General features: G+C 52.1%; 1 protein-coding gene across 1 annotated transcript in view; it reads right to left on the bottom strand.

The window, feature by feature from the left end:
* Tafa5 (TAFA chemokine like family member 5) overlaps positions 1-15482 on the bottom strand; it is a 198022-nt gene extending 182540 nt beyond the window's left edge. The window contains exon 1 of the mRNA XM_075960268.1: positions 15098-15482. Coding sequence (XP_075816383.1) covers positions 15098-15209 — 112 coding nt within the window. The 5' untranslated portion in view covers positions 15210-15482. The remainder of the gene's footprint in view (positions 1-15097) is intronic.
* Positions 15483-16083: the final 601 nt, after the last annotated feature.

The following is a 16083-nucleotide window of genomic DNA, read 5'->3' as shown; positions in this document are numbered from 1 at the left end:
ACAGACTTCTCTTTAACATAAAACACTGACAAAGGCCAGAAACTCCTGGGAGGAGGAGAGAGGAGGGAGTATGGCCAATACTTTCTTGGAGCTTAAGTGCTTTGGATGTTGGAAGGACAGCTGCCAATCTCTCGCCACACACAGTCTGGCATCTCCGGGGCATCTCTCAGCATCACCAGCTCTTCTCTAGCTGCTCCTGCAGCTGGAGGACTTAGTGATGAGGTGGGGAGTCCAGGCTAGCTTCCAGGAGTAAGGGTCTTTCTGCCTCACTTTACAAGGAACACTCATGGGGACAGTCAGTCTGTATCTCTGGAACTGTATCTCTGCAGATTCCCAGGTCTTACAGTCTCCACTCTAGAACGTACCACTGTAATCGAGGACTACGTTTCCATGATGCTTTCCACTGATGTCCTAAGGCTATAATCACCAGAAACAACATCATTTCTAGAAGCAATGGTTCCTGAACTTACACAGAACAATGGCAGAGCCACTGCTGAGGCAACAGCTTAACAGGGTAGGAAACGGGAGATAGGTTCTGGGATTCACCAACCTTGACCCACTGACCTCTAGAACGCCAGGGGACTGCACAGGCTCCAGTTACCCATCTTCTTGCTCTCAGTACTGTTGGCTCCATCTCCCCTCTCCTGGGCACCTTGGCTCCCACTTCCAGTTCAGGCTACGAGCTATGAACTTGGGTGTCTCTAAGAGAGGCAGCCCTGATGTCTGGCCAAGTCCTCGCTTAAGGCCCAGCTGAATCTAAGAGGCACCTACCTCTCTAGCCTCAGTTTCCTTGTCTATAATGACAGGATGGCCTTCCCAACCACCTAAGGCTCTGAGTGCAAGAAACAGCAGCTTGGGAGAGAGGAACTGAGACTAGAACATGAATGTGGCCTGGGGCCCAGTGTCAGGGCTCCAAAGACAAAACACAGTCGTCTCTACACTGAAGGCTCAGGATGAACATACTGACTTATAGTGAGGACCACGAGGCCAGTGGGAAAGCCCTCTCACACAGCTCATGGCCACTGCAGATAAGGCTAGGGCTAACCTGGCCCCCCAAAAGCCAAGCCCTGAGAAAGAGGAGTCCCACTATGCCAGAGAGCTTCCTTCAAGTCCCTGGTGTCTGGGAGTCGAGGACGTGTGGAGTGGTAAAGGATCTCTGCCCGTGTTGACACATCTTTCTCCTGATGCCACCCAGTTTTACTAAAGTCAACATGGTTCACTATGGCAGCACTCCCAGTCCACTCTGAGGGTCACCGGTTCATGGCACTACCAAGACAAAATTACCCCCTCTGGAGAGCCACAGCCCAGGACACAGCGTTCATAGCATCATTAGAAGTTAGGGTTCTGAGGCCAGAACATGCCCAAGAGTCCATCCATGCCTGGCTGGAGAGCATACAGGGTGGAAGGGGGCTACTTCCAGAAGCCTACTGCAGAAGTAGCTCCCTCTTAAAAAGACAAGGTCCCTGACTAATGCCTCCACATTTAAATGCTGTTCGAAGTCTCCTTAGCCCTGCACTAGCCCCAGGAAGGGACAACAGAGAACTTTCCAGAAAAGCCAAATTGGTACCCCATTATCTTCCCAAAGTCAGGATCGAGCCTGTTCCACCCAATTAGCTAGTCACCTCCCACCTCCTTCTCCACCCTGCCCCAAATATGGCTTCTTCTGAACAGCACACCTGCTCTAGTGCCTGCCCTATCCCAGGTGGGCATGGCTCCCTACCCTGCTAAGCACAGAGACATGATGTGGTGTTCTCCACAGCTCACCTAGCACCAAGAACCATAGAAGAAAATGGGGAATCTTTTGTAGAGCGTCAAATAGCTCAGTGAAGCAACCAAGAGTAGTGAGCACCCAGCTCTCCATGGGCAGGAAGCAATTCACACTACATAGCCTGATCTGGAGGTGAGAGCTCTGAACACGGAGGTAAAAGGGCACCACGGTGTTTCTTGATGACCCTCTGCTTCTCTGTGTGTAGAAAGGAGATTCGTGAGTCTGGCCTCCCCCTGGGAGGGTCACTGCAGCGAAATACATACAGTGGCTGGTACCATCTGTTTGCAATAAGGAATTTAAAACGCATGTGCTTGCTGAAAACAAAGGATTCTGGTGGGGATGGGTGGCTCCCTGGGGATTAAGATAGTGCCAAGGCAGTGAAGCTGGCTCAAACCATGACATGCCTTGCGCATGGCCATGTCGTCAGACAGTATTCTTTGGTCCAACCCATGGCATTAGAAGTGAAGTGTGTCCTGAGACTTCAAAAGGCCCAACAATGCCTTCTGGAAGATGCAGCAGCAAATGGGTGGACTGTCTACAACAGGCTTTCTCTCAGGAACTGCAAGTACCTGTCAGCTAACCAGTGCCAATGTTTCTTGCTGAGTCACATGGCCCATGGCCCACCAGAGGGGACACAGCCAATCAGCCATCACCCAGCACTGGCACACCACACTGTGGGGTGAAGAGGCTCTGGCTTTTCTGAACATGAAGAACACTGAGGATTCTTAGCCTTTTGTGTGCTGTGGAACATCCCACACCGTCTACAGCTAACAAATATTTTATAACGAGAAAAGAAGGGCACAGAAAGGATCGAAGGGACTGTAAGTCTTCATGGGGAGCCAGGGCTTCTCAGGGATTTCTGCTTAGGCAAGGTGAGCTCAAAAACCCCCCAAGCCCCACATCACACCACACTAACCAAGCTGCCCTTCTCTCAAGGTCTTTGTCACACTCCTGTCCTTCATCAGAGGGAAATGGACTTCTCTATTGATCCAATCCACTTCTCCTCAAACCCCACCTCACGATCCACCATCAGGTGGCAGCTGCCACTTCTTCCAAGAGGTATTCCACAGGCCAACGATCTCTGTGAGCTCCTGGTGAAGGATCTTGCACGGGTACTTAATACTGCTTTGGTGTTAAGTAAGGAGCAGGTACACACAGCCTCAGAGTGTGGGTACTAGCTTAACATTTTCAGAGAGTCTGCCCCATAGGTCCTCAGACTTCAAGGTGGCAGTGCACAGTTAACAGAGATTCCCATGTACAAACAAGCCAGGCAGAAATCCAGGTAAGGACACTGCAGAAAGCAAATCCAGCTTCCCCAACCGGTGTGGAACTGGTGGCAGGTGAGACAGGGAACCCGTGAGTCACATTTCCCAAAAACAGTTGAATACTGACAGGCACCTTGAGGGTCCTTTATGAGAAAGTTCAGGATTTTTTGTGTGCTTAATTCACGTTTGTTTAGTTATAACATACATTTCGCATGCAAAGAGCATAGAAGGCATGGGCAGGCTGGTTCCTTCCACCTGCACTGTGATTTTGCCCAGCATAGGATCAGCCAGTCCTGGATTTGTCCTCAAAGCCATTGTCCCTCCCATGTGCTCAAGGTTACCTGACACCGACATGTTCTCATTTCCCATAGCATCCTGGCTACTTCTGAATTCCAGAGAAACCACATGGCCACCTGAGGAGAGGTCGGTGACTGGGATTTGTTCAGCGTCACTGTGATGACGGCCCTGTGGATGTCCTGATGCTCACTGAAGAGTCGGAGGCTTTCAGAGTGACTTTACAAATGGCTTCTGCTCCATTCTGGAACATCGGGGTGGGGGGAAGGCAAGCAAGAGAAGTATGTTGCTACGCTCAGGAAAAGCATGGATTCAGACGAAACTGTGGTGTCCTCGGAGAAATGCCACCTCTCAATGGGACAGTAGTTGTTTCGAAACAGGAAAAATGCTAGAGGCACCGAGCCTGCCGGCTACACAATTCCAAAGCCTCAGTACGTGGACTCACTTCGTAAGAGTTTTTCTTAGTCCGGGGAGCTCAGCACTCCAAGCCCTGACCTTCACACACTTCTCCAGGGTCACTATCTACAACATCTCCAGCAGCCAAGCCCCAAGTTCCCAGTTAAGAATCGGTTCCAGTGGGTTCCTCAGGTTTCCAGGGGGACAACACCTGTTTTGGGGGTCTATCACACGAGTTTCCAAACACTTAGCTTCACGTGGAGTTTCAGACCCAAAGCTGTCTCACCAAGGTTAGAATTCTACACATTATCAGTCCCAGAGAAGCTGAGAGTTTTGCCCAGGCCAAGTGCCCCATGACCCTCAAAGATGGGAAGATCGGTGGGACCCAGGGGGCGCCTCCTACTCATCTCCCTACACCGAGGCAGCGGCTCCTTCCCAGCAATGAGCCCGCGAGGAAAAGGGCAAAAAGGGTGAGAACAGCTCTGCAGCAGGCTACAGATGACTCTGCCTGGCTCTTTCAGCCACTGGAGCACCGGAGCCGAGAAACATAAATTAGCACCAATTAATGAACCCATTTCACTTTATTTAGGATATGCCATCACGTAGCAAAATGCTACAGGAGAGGAGCAATTTCAACCAGGGTAAAAGTATCTTTCTGGCTGGAAGGCCACGAGCAAGAGGCCACACAGCATTTAAGAATCCTTTGGAGCTTTTAGCATTTTATCTGATAAAAACTAGCACAGGGAGGAGCCTCTAGAGACCTCCAAAGATCGCTCCAATATTCCCTAAAACGAGCCACCCAGGTTCAGGCTCCAGGCTCCGTGATTCCTCTAAACTGGCTCGCTTGGGTGTTCAACATAATCAAATGCACGGCAGAAACAAGACAAGCCACATCTATTGCTCTCTGGCTCAGCCTGGATGTTTCATAGCAGTTGAGGACATTAACAGGGTTTTAAAATCTGTTCTCGGGTCAATCAGGCCTTCCGTTGTCCTGCTACCCAGTGGCTTCTGATATGAATAAAGAAATTGGTGGACAAAGCAGAGGCGTGGGCCTTCCTAACCTTCAGAAGAGAGATCTTGGGTCATGGCTGTCAGTGATGAGACTAGGAGAGGCCTAGGAGGGTTAATGGTCCCTCCCACTTGAAGCTCAAGATCTAAAAGATATGGCAGGTGAGGCCATTTGGTGAAATTAACAAAGTCCCCAGACCCTAGAACCTACAACTGTATCACTTCTATTCTGTTTCTTGAGAAATCCTCTGAAGCCATCTACCAGCTGGGGTATGGTGTGTAGGAACCAGGCATGGTGGCTGGGATGCCTGGAAGGTGAACGGAAAGAATCAGGAAATATTCCACCCTTCTCTGGCATGAACACACACACACACACACACACAGAGAGAGAGAGAGAGAGAGAGAGAGAGAGAGGAGTCTCTGACAATAGAGAAAGTACTCCCTTCTGGGCTCCTTGATGAACTTAATTCCCATCACCCCACTTCATCAGATGTCCTGGAACTTGTGGGAGCTTCCAGATAGAGGCCAGAAGCACCGTCAACATTGTTTATCTACATTTCTAACAGGCAGTCAGCACAGCCCATCCACAGCTTTGCCCTGAGTCTAATGGAGGCCTCAGAGAGGGGCTAGCAGGAAAGCACCTCCCACCAGACACACACTGTGTTTCTAAAAGGATTCAGTGGCAGAGACAAGACTGTGAGGCCAGCTCACCCTGAAAGCCCCTCCACCTTTAACTCCCTCTCTCTCCACACTAAAGCCCGTGCTGGGGGTTAAGCTGCCTGGAAACGGGAGCTTCCTGAAAGTAGCAGACATGGCTGTCCTCCTATCTCCCACAGAACAGAGAGCTGAAGGGCAGAAAGATGCACTGGGAACCCTGTGCCACACAACACAGACCTTGCATTTGCCCTCACAGGCAGGGGCCAGACCTGAGCTCCTCTGAGAGTGAAGACTGGCTGTGCCCAGAACAGAAGACTTTCTTCAGTTCAACCAAGACTCTCTAAGGAGCCAAATGCTAGTGAGTTCTGTGGCCACAGGGAAGAGGGGCTGAACAGGGAGGGGCAGCAGCTCAGGCAGGAGCTGTAGCCACACCTGTCTTAGGCCTCTGCAGGGTTGAATAAAGGACAAGATGAGTGCAGGGTGTGGGTCAGCTGTTCTGAGACAATAGGTTGGCTGACCTGGGGTAAGGAAATGGCCAAGTGCAGGCGACAAGGGACAGTGCCACTGAAGGAAAGAGCCATCTTTTAACAAGGTAACAACGAGGCTGACTTTCTGGGCTATCCCCAGTATGAACTTAAGCATCTCTCACCCGAGCAATTCTTCTCACTGCAAATGCTTCAGGCACCAGACACACCTCAGCCTGTACATACAGGCTCAGGCTTCTCCTGGCTTCCCACATCTCTGGGGGCGCAAGGAAGCCCCTAGGTAGGTTCTGAGGTATGTCGTTGTCTACTGCTGTCAAAGAGGTAGCGAAGGGTAGATAGGAACCAGCTGAGAACTCTAGGACTCACGTCACAATCTTGCAGGCACAGAGCTCATAATCCAGCAAGCCACCACCAGTTCTCCAGGCTTACCCATATCAGCATCAACATTGGCGATCAGCGTATGCCCAGGGTCCAGACACCTACCATGTCCTCTAGAGTTCATTTGGATCATCAAAGCGAAACACAGCAGAAATGTTCATTGGAAAATGCGCCAGCTTCACTGAGGGAATCGCAGGTACATCCCCATAGGTTACATGGTTAAAGCCAAAAGTAAGCAGTTGTCACTATAGCCTCATCTTAGTCAATGACAAGGGAGGATGTCAGAGTACAAGGGGACTTGTGGCTGCATGCTGTGGCCTTCCAGCTTTATTCTGAGGCAGCCAACACAGACTCCATAGGCCCAAGTGAGACATCTCCAATCCACGCATGGTAAAACCCCAGCCCTGGCGGTCAGTGATCACCATCCATTCCAAGCAGGCGAACCAGGACCCAAAGAAGAGAGGTAGACTCTTGCTTGGAGTGTGACATGCACAAAAGGCACACAAGTAGCAGGAGGGGTCTATCTCTACCATCTCCTCACTGGCTCTCATTGTCCCTTTGTTGGGCCACACTTACAGTTCCTTGCCTTACTGGGTGAAGGACAGATTAATGAATGAACCTTGAGGGGTCTATAAGAACAGTCCAGCCTTTGTCCCCTCTTGTTCTATCAACCTGGGGTCTTCAAAGGCTACTGAGGTTAGAGACCCAAAGGACAGATTTTGTTTAATACACACTATCAAGGAGGGAGAGCCAGGATGTGCAATTCCGTCCAATGATATGGGGGATAAGGGTCACTGTGAGTGAGTGAGTGTGTGTGTGCATGCGCATGCTCACTACTGACCACCACACCAGAACACACATCTCAGTTCTCCCATGGGACACTCGTGGCCATCCTATGTACAATAAGAAACCAGAAAGGGTCATGTTTATCTTTGAGATACAGAAACACAGAAATCCCAAGCCAAGTGCCCATAAGAAAAGAGCATATTGGCAGAGAGAAGATACTCAGGCATAAATGGGATTGGGTCCCTGCAGAGCTTCTGAGGGAGCCTGCACTTAACCAGGGCAGAGTGACCAGGGCCTAGAGAAGGGGCAGACTGGAACAGAACCACACATACTCTCCACGCCCACAATGTACAGTTTCAGGCCACAGCTTCCCAGACACTAAAACGAAGCAGCCAAGCCACGGCAAGCAGGAGCAGAACTTCCCAGAGAGGAAAGGAAGGGCTCTCGACACCCTCAGAACACTGAAATCACACGCGGGAACTGGGCTGCCTCCTCTGAGAGAGGCGAGCATAATTGAGAAAGTGGGTGGATGAAAAGGGGCTGATGGGCGCCTCTGCTGCTACGCTGGACCCGGGATGTTTGATTGCCGCTAAATGGCTTCATCACCATCAGCACTACGGTTTCATGTGTGATAGACACAGAAAATGAAGCCTCGAAGAGGAGGCTGCAAGCCACCTTCAAAACACGCTGGTCCCAGCTCTGGAAAACAGCAGCTGTGGGAACTTGTGGAGACACCTTCCCTGCCGCAGGAAGTGGTTCCAACAGTACCGGCAGCCAGCAAGAGGCCTCACAGCATCCACAAAGCCCACACAAGCCTTCTGGGCAGGGGAAAGCCCGACTGGGTCCTTGCAGTGGGACATCCTCGGATCACTGACAGGCTATGCAGCTCAGAAGGGATGCAAACCTCACCCCCTTGTCAGTAGTAGTCCAGAAGCCCAAAGTCTCAATTCTCCAAGCTGAGAGATGCCTCCACATTCTTGTCCACTGGGGACCCATGGGCAGGAAACTCAAGAGAATCCAGTTCAGTCTCTAAGAGGCAAGTAAGTGGCTCGGGCCAGCTTTGGTCATCACAACTGGGAAAGGGGACTATGGCAGTGTGAGTGTGTGTGTGTGTGTGTGTGTGTGTGTGTGTGTGTGTGTGTGTGTGTGGAGGGGGTACTGTTCATGTCCTCCAGTGCACTGAGATGGTCCAGGTGCCTATGGTGCCCATGAGAAACTGGCCCAGAGTTAGAAAGGAGCAAAGAGAAGAGAAGTCAAGAAAATGCTGATTGAGAGTGAAGTAAACGACGAACTCACCCGAGGGTGGAGAGCCTTCTGTCTCAGCATCCTGAGAAGCTCCCTCTACTCCCAGGCACACTTTATAAAAGAGTGAACACAGGTCAGGAATGCCACTGTCTGCTTTCTTTTCAATAAAACTGTCAGAATGCAGAACCGAGGGTCTTCAGGGATCTGAACGGCTTAGTCTCTTTGCAGAAGGAAATGGCTCTCTGCTCCAGCCAGGGCCTGTTTGCAGTCTCCAGACTCTTGCCATGTCCACCCCTGTCCCCAGATCCCATTGCTGCTCTTCAGCATCACCTCTAGTCCTGCGACCAAATTCCGTTCTCTACAGAGACATCACTTACCAACACTGTCACCCAGTCCTCTCGGCCCTTCCCAGTCATAGAAAGATAACAAACAGCTGATGCTGACCCAGGACCATCCAGCAATTTCAATCACTTCCCTCCAGGTTACCAGTGGTGGTAAGGTAGAAACGCCACCTTTTCTGGAATTTTCTATCACTGTGAACATAGGCAGAAGGCAGTGAGCACCTGCAGTGTTCCAGGAAAAATACTGCTTATTCTTTCTACACAGAGGAAGGTTGACCCCAAGCATAAAGGAGGAAGAGTTGTTTGGAGAAACTGGGGAGCGGAGAAGGACACAGCCTCAGGAACTAACAGGCAAAGCTTCCTATGAGTGGGGCCACTTGATGGTGAGCTCTAGGCCCATAGTGAATTGATAGACATGGCTAGCTGAGAAGGAGCCCAGACCCATAATCAGGTAGACCAGCAACTCACATCCTGGATCTCTGCATCCCAAGATCCCAACGGATGCAGACAGACTCAGACAAACTTAGCAAGCAGACTCAGGCTCCAGGGTTAGACTGGGAGAGTAGCAGTGGGTGGCTCTGTGTGTGTGTGTGTCTGTCTGTCTGTCTGTCTTCCACAGCAAGAAAGACAAACACAAGCAGCTTGTCAAAGTCTACGTAGGGGTTGGCTTCTTTGTGGTTCGGGGCTTTTTTCTGCAATGGAGAGACAGAAATCAGGGCCTTGTGCATGCTAAGCAAACACTCCCCGACCGAAATGTGAACCCCTAGACCTCTTTATCTTTTTATTCTGAGTCAGGATCTCCACAAGTTGTCTGGGTTGACCTTGAACTTGGAATCAGATTCTCCTTCCTCATCAGGAGTATAGGCTGAGCATTCTGTGTTTTGTTTCATATGCATTCAGAGAACAGCACCCACGCCCCATTTCCCATGCCCCAGAGCCATGATCAACTGGTTCTTCAATCTGGACAGTCTATTCCTTGTGACAGTTCTCTTGATATCAGGGACCCTGAGGGCTGGATTGCCCCATCTGCTTGTCATAACCATCTCTCACTCTGCAAACAAAGCCCAAACAGGCAGGCTCTGAGAAGCCACTGGCTAACCACAAGGTGGATGGGACAGCACCTCTATGCCCAGTGCTGGGTGGGCGGTGAGGGGAGACAGTCCAAGGGCTATAGAGAGTGCAGAACAAAGATGCCCTCTGCCAACTCTCTCCAGTCTTTCCTCTGTGTCAACTGCCTTCCTTCCAATAGTAATGTCAGCACTAGGACAGCAGTCATCTGGTCTACTCCTTCCTCCACAGCCAGAGGCTCTGCCTCCAGCTTGACCTACCACTCTGGCTCCCCTTGTGAAGCCTGGAAGGTGAGTCCAGGGACAGGTCTTTGCAAAGGGGAGACCAACCACAAAGTGACACAGGAGTCCTTCCCACCATTCACCATCCTTAATGGCAGAGTCTGCCAAGCTGGGACTTGCCTTCCCAGGATGTGAGAGGGTAAGAGCCCAAAGGAGCCCCACTTACCTCCTAGGTATAGGGTGTGCCCTCTTTTCTCTGCCACCAATTTTTAAGAAGTGGGTATTACAAAGCACTCTTCAGTCCTTCACCAAGCTCTCTGCGTGACAGAGGGCCAGGAAGTCACCCAGACTCCCTGCCAACGCTAAGTCTGTCCCTGCCCCATAGCTCAGCTCCAGGACAGCTCTTACCAGATGCTGCTTCATTTAGTTGGTGCACTCTGGAGCAGTGGGGTCAGTGACATTCAGGGGATGCCAGTGGCCTGCATAGAAACCCCAGCTCACAGAAACCCCTGGGGCAGTTCAGAGGTTCTGGTAAAGGCAAGTGAGCCTTTAAGAAGGAAGGAGGAGCCTCAGTGGGTCCTGTTCTAGCCCCTCACAGGCCTTGAGCCAGTAGTGGCAACACACATTAGAAGCACCTGAGAAATCTTGTCAGCCACACCTAGATGCTAGCCAGGGTGTAGCCCTGGGCAATCTCAGGGGCGGGGCATCAGCAAAGCCCTAGGTGACAGGTTGCACTCTGTAGAGGTCATTAACTCCAGCACGCCAAGTTTTAAAGCAAAAATGAGGTCTTCTAAAGAGGCAGCTGCCGAGCTATATAAAGAAATGGGGATTTTAATGTTTTGCTTTTTCTCCCCTCGTCTACTGTGCCATTATCGTAACGTTTCCCCATAATTGCATCTATAAAGTCACCTGAAAGTACTTTCACACCACCAAAGTTGATCTACATATTTTATGCCCTGAGTGTAGAGGCAGGGCCAGGGCTGGGAATTTAACAGGGAGGAGTGTTGTCTAGTCAAGCTCCTTTCTGTCTGGTTCCCATTGTCAAGCTCTCTCCTGGTTCCCGCTGCTTCTGACCTCACTGAGGTCCAGATAACTCACAGCTGATGGGAGAAAGAAGTCAGCCCAGTGTGAAAGTGTAAAGCAGGCAGTAGACATTGGTGTAAGCGGCCCCAAGGAGAGGCTGGGGGAAGGGCAGAAGTGGTTGAGACCTTCTGTCCAGGAGCAGCCCTGGCTCTGAAAAGGAGATGGATAGTCAAATCCAAGTTGCCTCTTGCGGGTCTATAAACAGAAAACCCTCAGAGAAGGCAAAATGCCTCTGCTTCCTTCTCCCTGGGCTCTAAACGCAGTCAGGGAAAGCCGTTTACCATTATATTATGTGGTTGAAAGAAACAGCACATTTCAAGCCAGACATTCATCAAAGAGAGAGAGACGAGAGAGAGAGAGAGAGAGAGAGAGAGAGAGAGAGAGAGAGAGAGAGCCCAACTGACTCCTAAAAGACATCATTTCTTTGAAGCCTCTGGTATTTTCAATGTTACCTCTTTGAGAACTCTAGAAAACACATTTGATCAGCAGGAATACAGTACATTGTCATCGCCACTAAATATGCCACAAATTGTATTTGTAGAGGAAATGCATGTTGGAGACCAGCAAAGTGCCTACGCTCGGTTAGTATTCTAATGGATTAAAAACAATTCAAAACTTGTTTGTAATTTCTTCTATGTGCAGCTGCGGCCATGAGATTTAACTGAACGGCACAATTCAATTTTAGCAGGATTTATTTGAAAAAAAATGTATGCTAAGCAGGCAGCCCCAATGCCTCTCCCGCACAGGACTCCCCAGTCCTCTGAAACGAGGCCGTTCTGAGGCCGTTCTTCCAGCATTTACATGCCGGGAGCGTCTGTCCACCACGCGGCTGTGAAGGCGGAACTTGCCATCTACGCTAAAGAAGACTCCTTTATTCTGGAACTGAACATGGCTCGCAAGAATCCAAGTCAAGGCTCGGGTGTCACAAGTCTCATCATTTTCTCCATACTCCTAGCTGTTATTATCTCCAATAGACCGCAAGCCAGTGTGGAAAGAAGAACTCTTAGCTGTGAGCCCGGCACACAGTACACCAGCCCTTGGTACTTCTTCATTCAACAACGGCGTCTGGCCAGCTGACCTTCCTGCTCCACAAGCTGGAGCAATTCAAACATTTCAGCCCCTTCGAAGCCACAGTCTGAGGAGTTTCCCAAGCCCAGAATAAAGCACTTTTCCCTTCTCACAACATCTAACTTTACCGGGAGCCCTTGGTAAACACGCTGAGTGCTTGTTTATGAAGTGGACCTTGTAAGTAACATTTTTAGCACACACGAAATAGAGCACCCATTTTAAAAAACAGCCTCATAGGGGCCCTGTTCTCTCCCTCTCCTCTCCTCTTCTCTTCTCTTCTCTTCTCTCTCTCTCTCTCTCTCTCTCTCTCTCTCTCTCTCTCTCTCTCTCTCTCTGCTTTTCCTGGCAATTCTTCCCCAATCCCTGAAAATGACAAGGCTGAGTCACCATAGCAACCATCCTAATTGGTGGACTGCAGGTCTTTCTCTAGCCAGAGGGTGGAGCCCACCTCCTTAATATGAATCTCAAGCACATAGCAAAGGACATCCAATGGGCAAGAGCAGTTGAATCCCCCAACAGAAACCAGGCCAGGAAATAATCCAGTTTCCTCCGATTAGTGCCAGGAAGTGAGCATCATGTGTGTAACAGAGAAATATACACACTATAGGCAACATCCCTGAGCCCCAAAAGATGGACACCGGCTTCCCAAATGTATCTGCTCTGTAGCAAAAAGATGGTTAGGGTAAAAAAAAATCCTTTACTGAAGCATCTTGCACACAAGGATGCTAACTATCCTTCAACCCAGATATGTTGAACGAGAGGCTGGAAATCACGGGAACTATTCAATTATCATTTCCTATGCATTATCGATTCTAAGAAAAACGAAATATTCTTTCCCCCCAGGATTGCAGTTCTCAGCTATAAATTATTATGATGTTATTTTGTATTTTAGAGCAATGTTTTAATTTCTCCAACTGCATTTCTGGTGTAATGGGGTGTGTCTAAAAAAACGTTAGCTCATTGTCAATTATTCCATTATGTGGAGATGGCAACAGCAGGCAAAACGTGGCTGCTGAGGACTTCTGTTCATCTGGATAAGATTCTTACCAATTGCCCTGGTAGCCGAGAAATAAAAACAGAGAAATAAAGACAGAGACATGTACAGCAGGCCCTGTCCTTTCTCTGCATCTATGAGGCTCCTTCCCTCCAGTCAGATCAAGAGGCAAGCAGACAGGATGAAGAGGTAAGGGTAAATTTTTATTCACGCTGAGGTCTAGAATACAAGGGACAGAGGCTGGGAGTGGATACAAGGTATAGCTTGGTGGTACCCTGAAGTGCCGAGTGATGAGGTCACTAGTGGATATCTGTCCTTTTCCCATGTGTAGAGCTGCCTCTATTGACCCAGTCTGTAGCTCTGGGCTCTCATGCTAACCCAAGGATACTGTTACCAGAACCTGCCCAGGAAGTACTGCCAGCTCCCGATTTCAGCTCCCCCCATGGCCCCTCCCCCCAACACACACACATACACACCTGAATGTGCCACCCCTGGGATAGCACCAGAAGTGTTATCTGACAGCCCCTGTCCAGCTCTTGAGTTTACCTGTCTTTAACTCCTCCTGTATCGCTAAGGAATCAAGCCTCAGAGGTACCTGGGTAGCCCCTGAAAGCAGGCAGTAGGCTGCAGAAGGCTAAGCAGTGGGCACTCTCTGGTGGTTCACACCATGGTCTCCTTTCCTAGGGCAGCTAGGGCAACCAGGTTAGAACATTGCCAGCAGTAAGCCTCTTGTTTGTTGAACCCCAATGGAAGGTGCCACAGCAACACTGGGGGGACACAGACGGCTTGAAACAACTGGGACAATTCCTGCTCTGGGCCTAATCGAATCTCCCTCAAGACGCCTTCATGCTGGGGGTTGAGCTATTCCCAAGGCAGCGTTGTCCCAGGACTCTGGCGACAAATTTAGCCATAACTTGAGTCTCCGAGTCTCCTGCAATCCCATTTCAGAGACAGGAGAAGCTGGAATTGGGAGCTAAGAGACCCGAGGTTCTGGTAATGACTGGGGGAAGTGGGAGGAATCGCTTGGTGATGGCCTTTAATTTTATTTTAATTTTGTAAAGAATCCACATTTTCTCATCAACCCCCACCCTCTCCGCCTGTGGCAATTTTCCATGACAGGTGTTCCCTGGCACTAGTTCTTCCTTCCCACAGAGACAGGAAGGCAGGAGCCAGTAACCAGGCAAGCTCCCGTCCCTGATGAAGCCTGTGCCCGGGACGCTAACCAACCTTCACCCACCCCACCAGTTACCAACAGGCACCAGGCACTAGGCACCAGGCAGGACAATGCCTCCCCACCCCACATCAGCCCCAAGTCTGTACATACAGGACTCAAATAATCGTTTCCCAGATGCGACCTACCACCACTCACCGTCCTGCTCCCAGTCCAGACCAGCTCCAGCGCCCCTTGCCAGGCACCGACCAGCCCGCACCTCCCTCCGCAGCCCTTGCCAGACCCACTGGGTCGCCAATTCATTTCTCCAAACCACCCTCACAGCGGTAGCGGACCCTCCCCTCCAGTGGCATCCGTCCCCTTACTTCTCCTTTTACAGAAAGCATCTGGCGAGCCCGCTTCTCAGAAAGGCAAGAAGCTCCGCCACGCGTTGGCACCCAAGCCGCGCTCCTGCCTGAGGAGTCCCGCTTGGGCTCGGCTGCTGCGTCCCCACAAGTCCCCGGAGGGAGTGTCGCCGGCGGGAAGCTCAGCGCGCGCAGTTCCGCTCGGTCGCCAGCTTGGGCCAGAGTGGTGACCGCACGGCGGGCAGTGGGCACCCCCGCGCAGGGACGCGCCGTGCTGGCCTGGGCCTGACGCCGGCCCTGCTGGCGAGTCCGCGGAAGCACGCTCGGGCTGATGCGCCCGGCAGCGGAGTGCCTGGAACCCGGAGCCGCCTGCACCCAGCCCTCGCGGGCCAGCGGAGCAGCGGCCAAGACCCGGGACCGCGCGCCACGCACTCGCAACTCTGCACCGACGCGGGGCGCCCCGCCGGGGCAGGGGCCGGCCCGGGGACCCGAGGCCCGAGTGGGGCTCCGGTGCACGGTACTCACTGCAGTAAGCGATGAGCAGGCTGGCCAGGATCATGAACGCCCAAAAAGTTGAGGACATGCTGGGCAGGGCGGTCGCATCTTGCCGGCTGCTGGTCCTGGGCGATGGCGCCATTGAAGCCGCGGTGCCCGCGCGGGGGGCAGCAGCGCGTCTCAGCAGCCGGCCCTGCCCGCGCCCCCGTGCCGGCCTCCACGTGCGGGCCCCGCGTGTGCCATCTCCTCCTCGTCTTCCTTCTCCTCGTCGCCGTGCTCCTTTACCGCCGCCGCCGCGCCCGGGCCCCGGCCCACTGCGCCCCGCGCCGCCCGCGCCGCGCCCGCGCCCGCGCCGCCCGCGCCCGTGCTCGCCCGCCCGGGGACGCCAGCCCGCGGCTCTGGGCGTCGCTGCGCGCCCCAGCTCGGCGCGCCCCGTCACCAGTGCGAGCGGCGCGCCTGGAGCGCGTGCCCGACGTGACGGGGCCCCGCACTGGCCCGGGACTGGCGAGGGAGGCGGGCAGAGGGGACGCCGCGCCCCAGCCGAGCCTCTGGATGGCGACAGAGACAGCCCAGCATACCCACAGCCTGGGCCCTGGGCGCGCAGGACCAGCAGGGCCAGCGGGAAGTTTGTGAACTCGGGACCCCCCCAGAGGCTTCCACAGAAGGCCTGTGACACTGGGGCCCCAGACCTTGTTTGATATGGACCGGTAGAGTGAACCCAGAGTTTATTCCAAGCAAAGGATACTTGGAGCCCGTTCCCCACATGTGCCCAGCACCAGGGCTCCGTGGTGTGCGCTGATGTTGTGGGTCCACTAGGGAGCATCTGGGGGCACTTGCCCTGTCCTATCTCCAGAGCGTGCCACCCTGTGAACTCTGTGTCTACCCTAAGAAGACATTCCTTTACACCTGCCCAGAAATTCTTCCTTGCCCCCTGAGTGCCATTCCACTCCTCATCCATCTTCTAGAGTCTATACAGGGCAAAGTCACTTTGCTGGTTTTCTGAGAAGGGCAGCAAT

The sequence above is a fragment of the Microtus pennsylvanicus genome, chromosome 2 (genome assembly GCF_037038515.1).
Source record: "Microtus pennsylvanicus isolate mMicPen1 chromosome 2, mMicPen1.hap1, whole genome shotgun sequence".
NCBI lineage: Eukaryota > Metazoa > Chordata > Mammalia > Rodentia > Cricetidae > Microtus > Microtus pennsylvanicus.
Note: the sequence above shows the minus strand (reverse complement) of the source record. Positions and strands in the feature narration are given on the sequence as shown.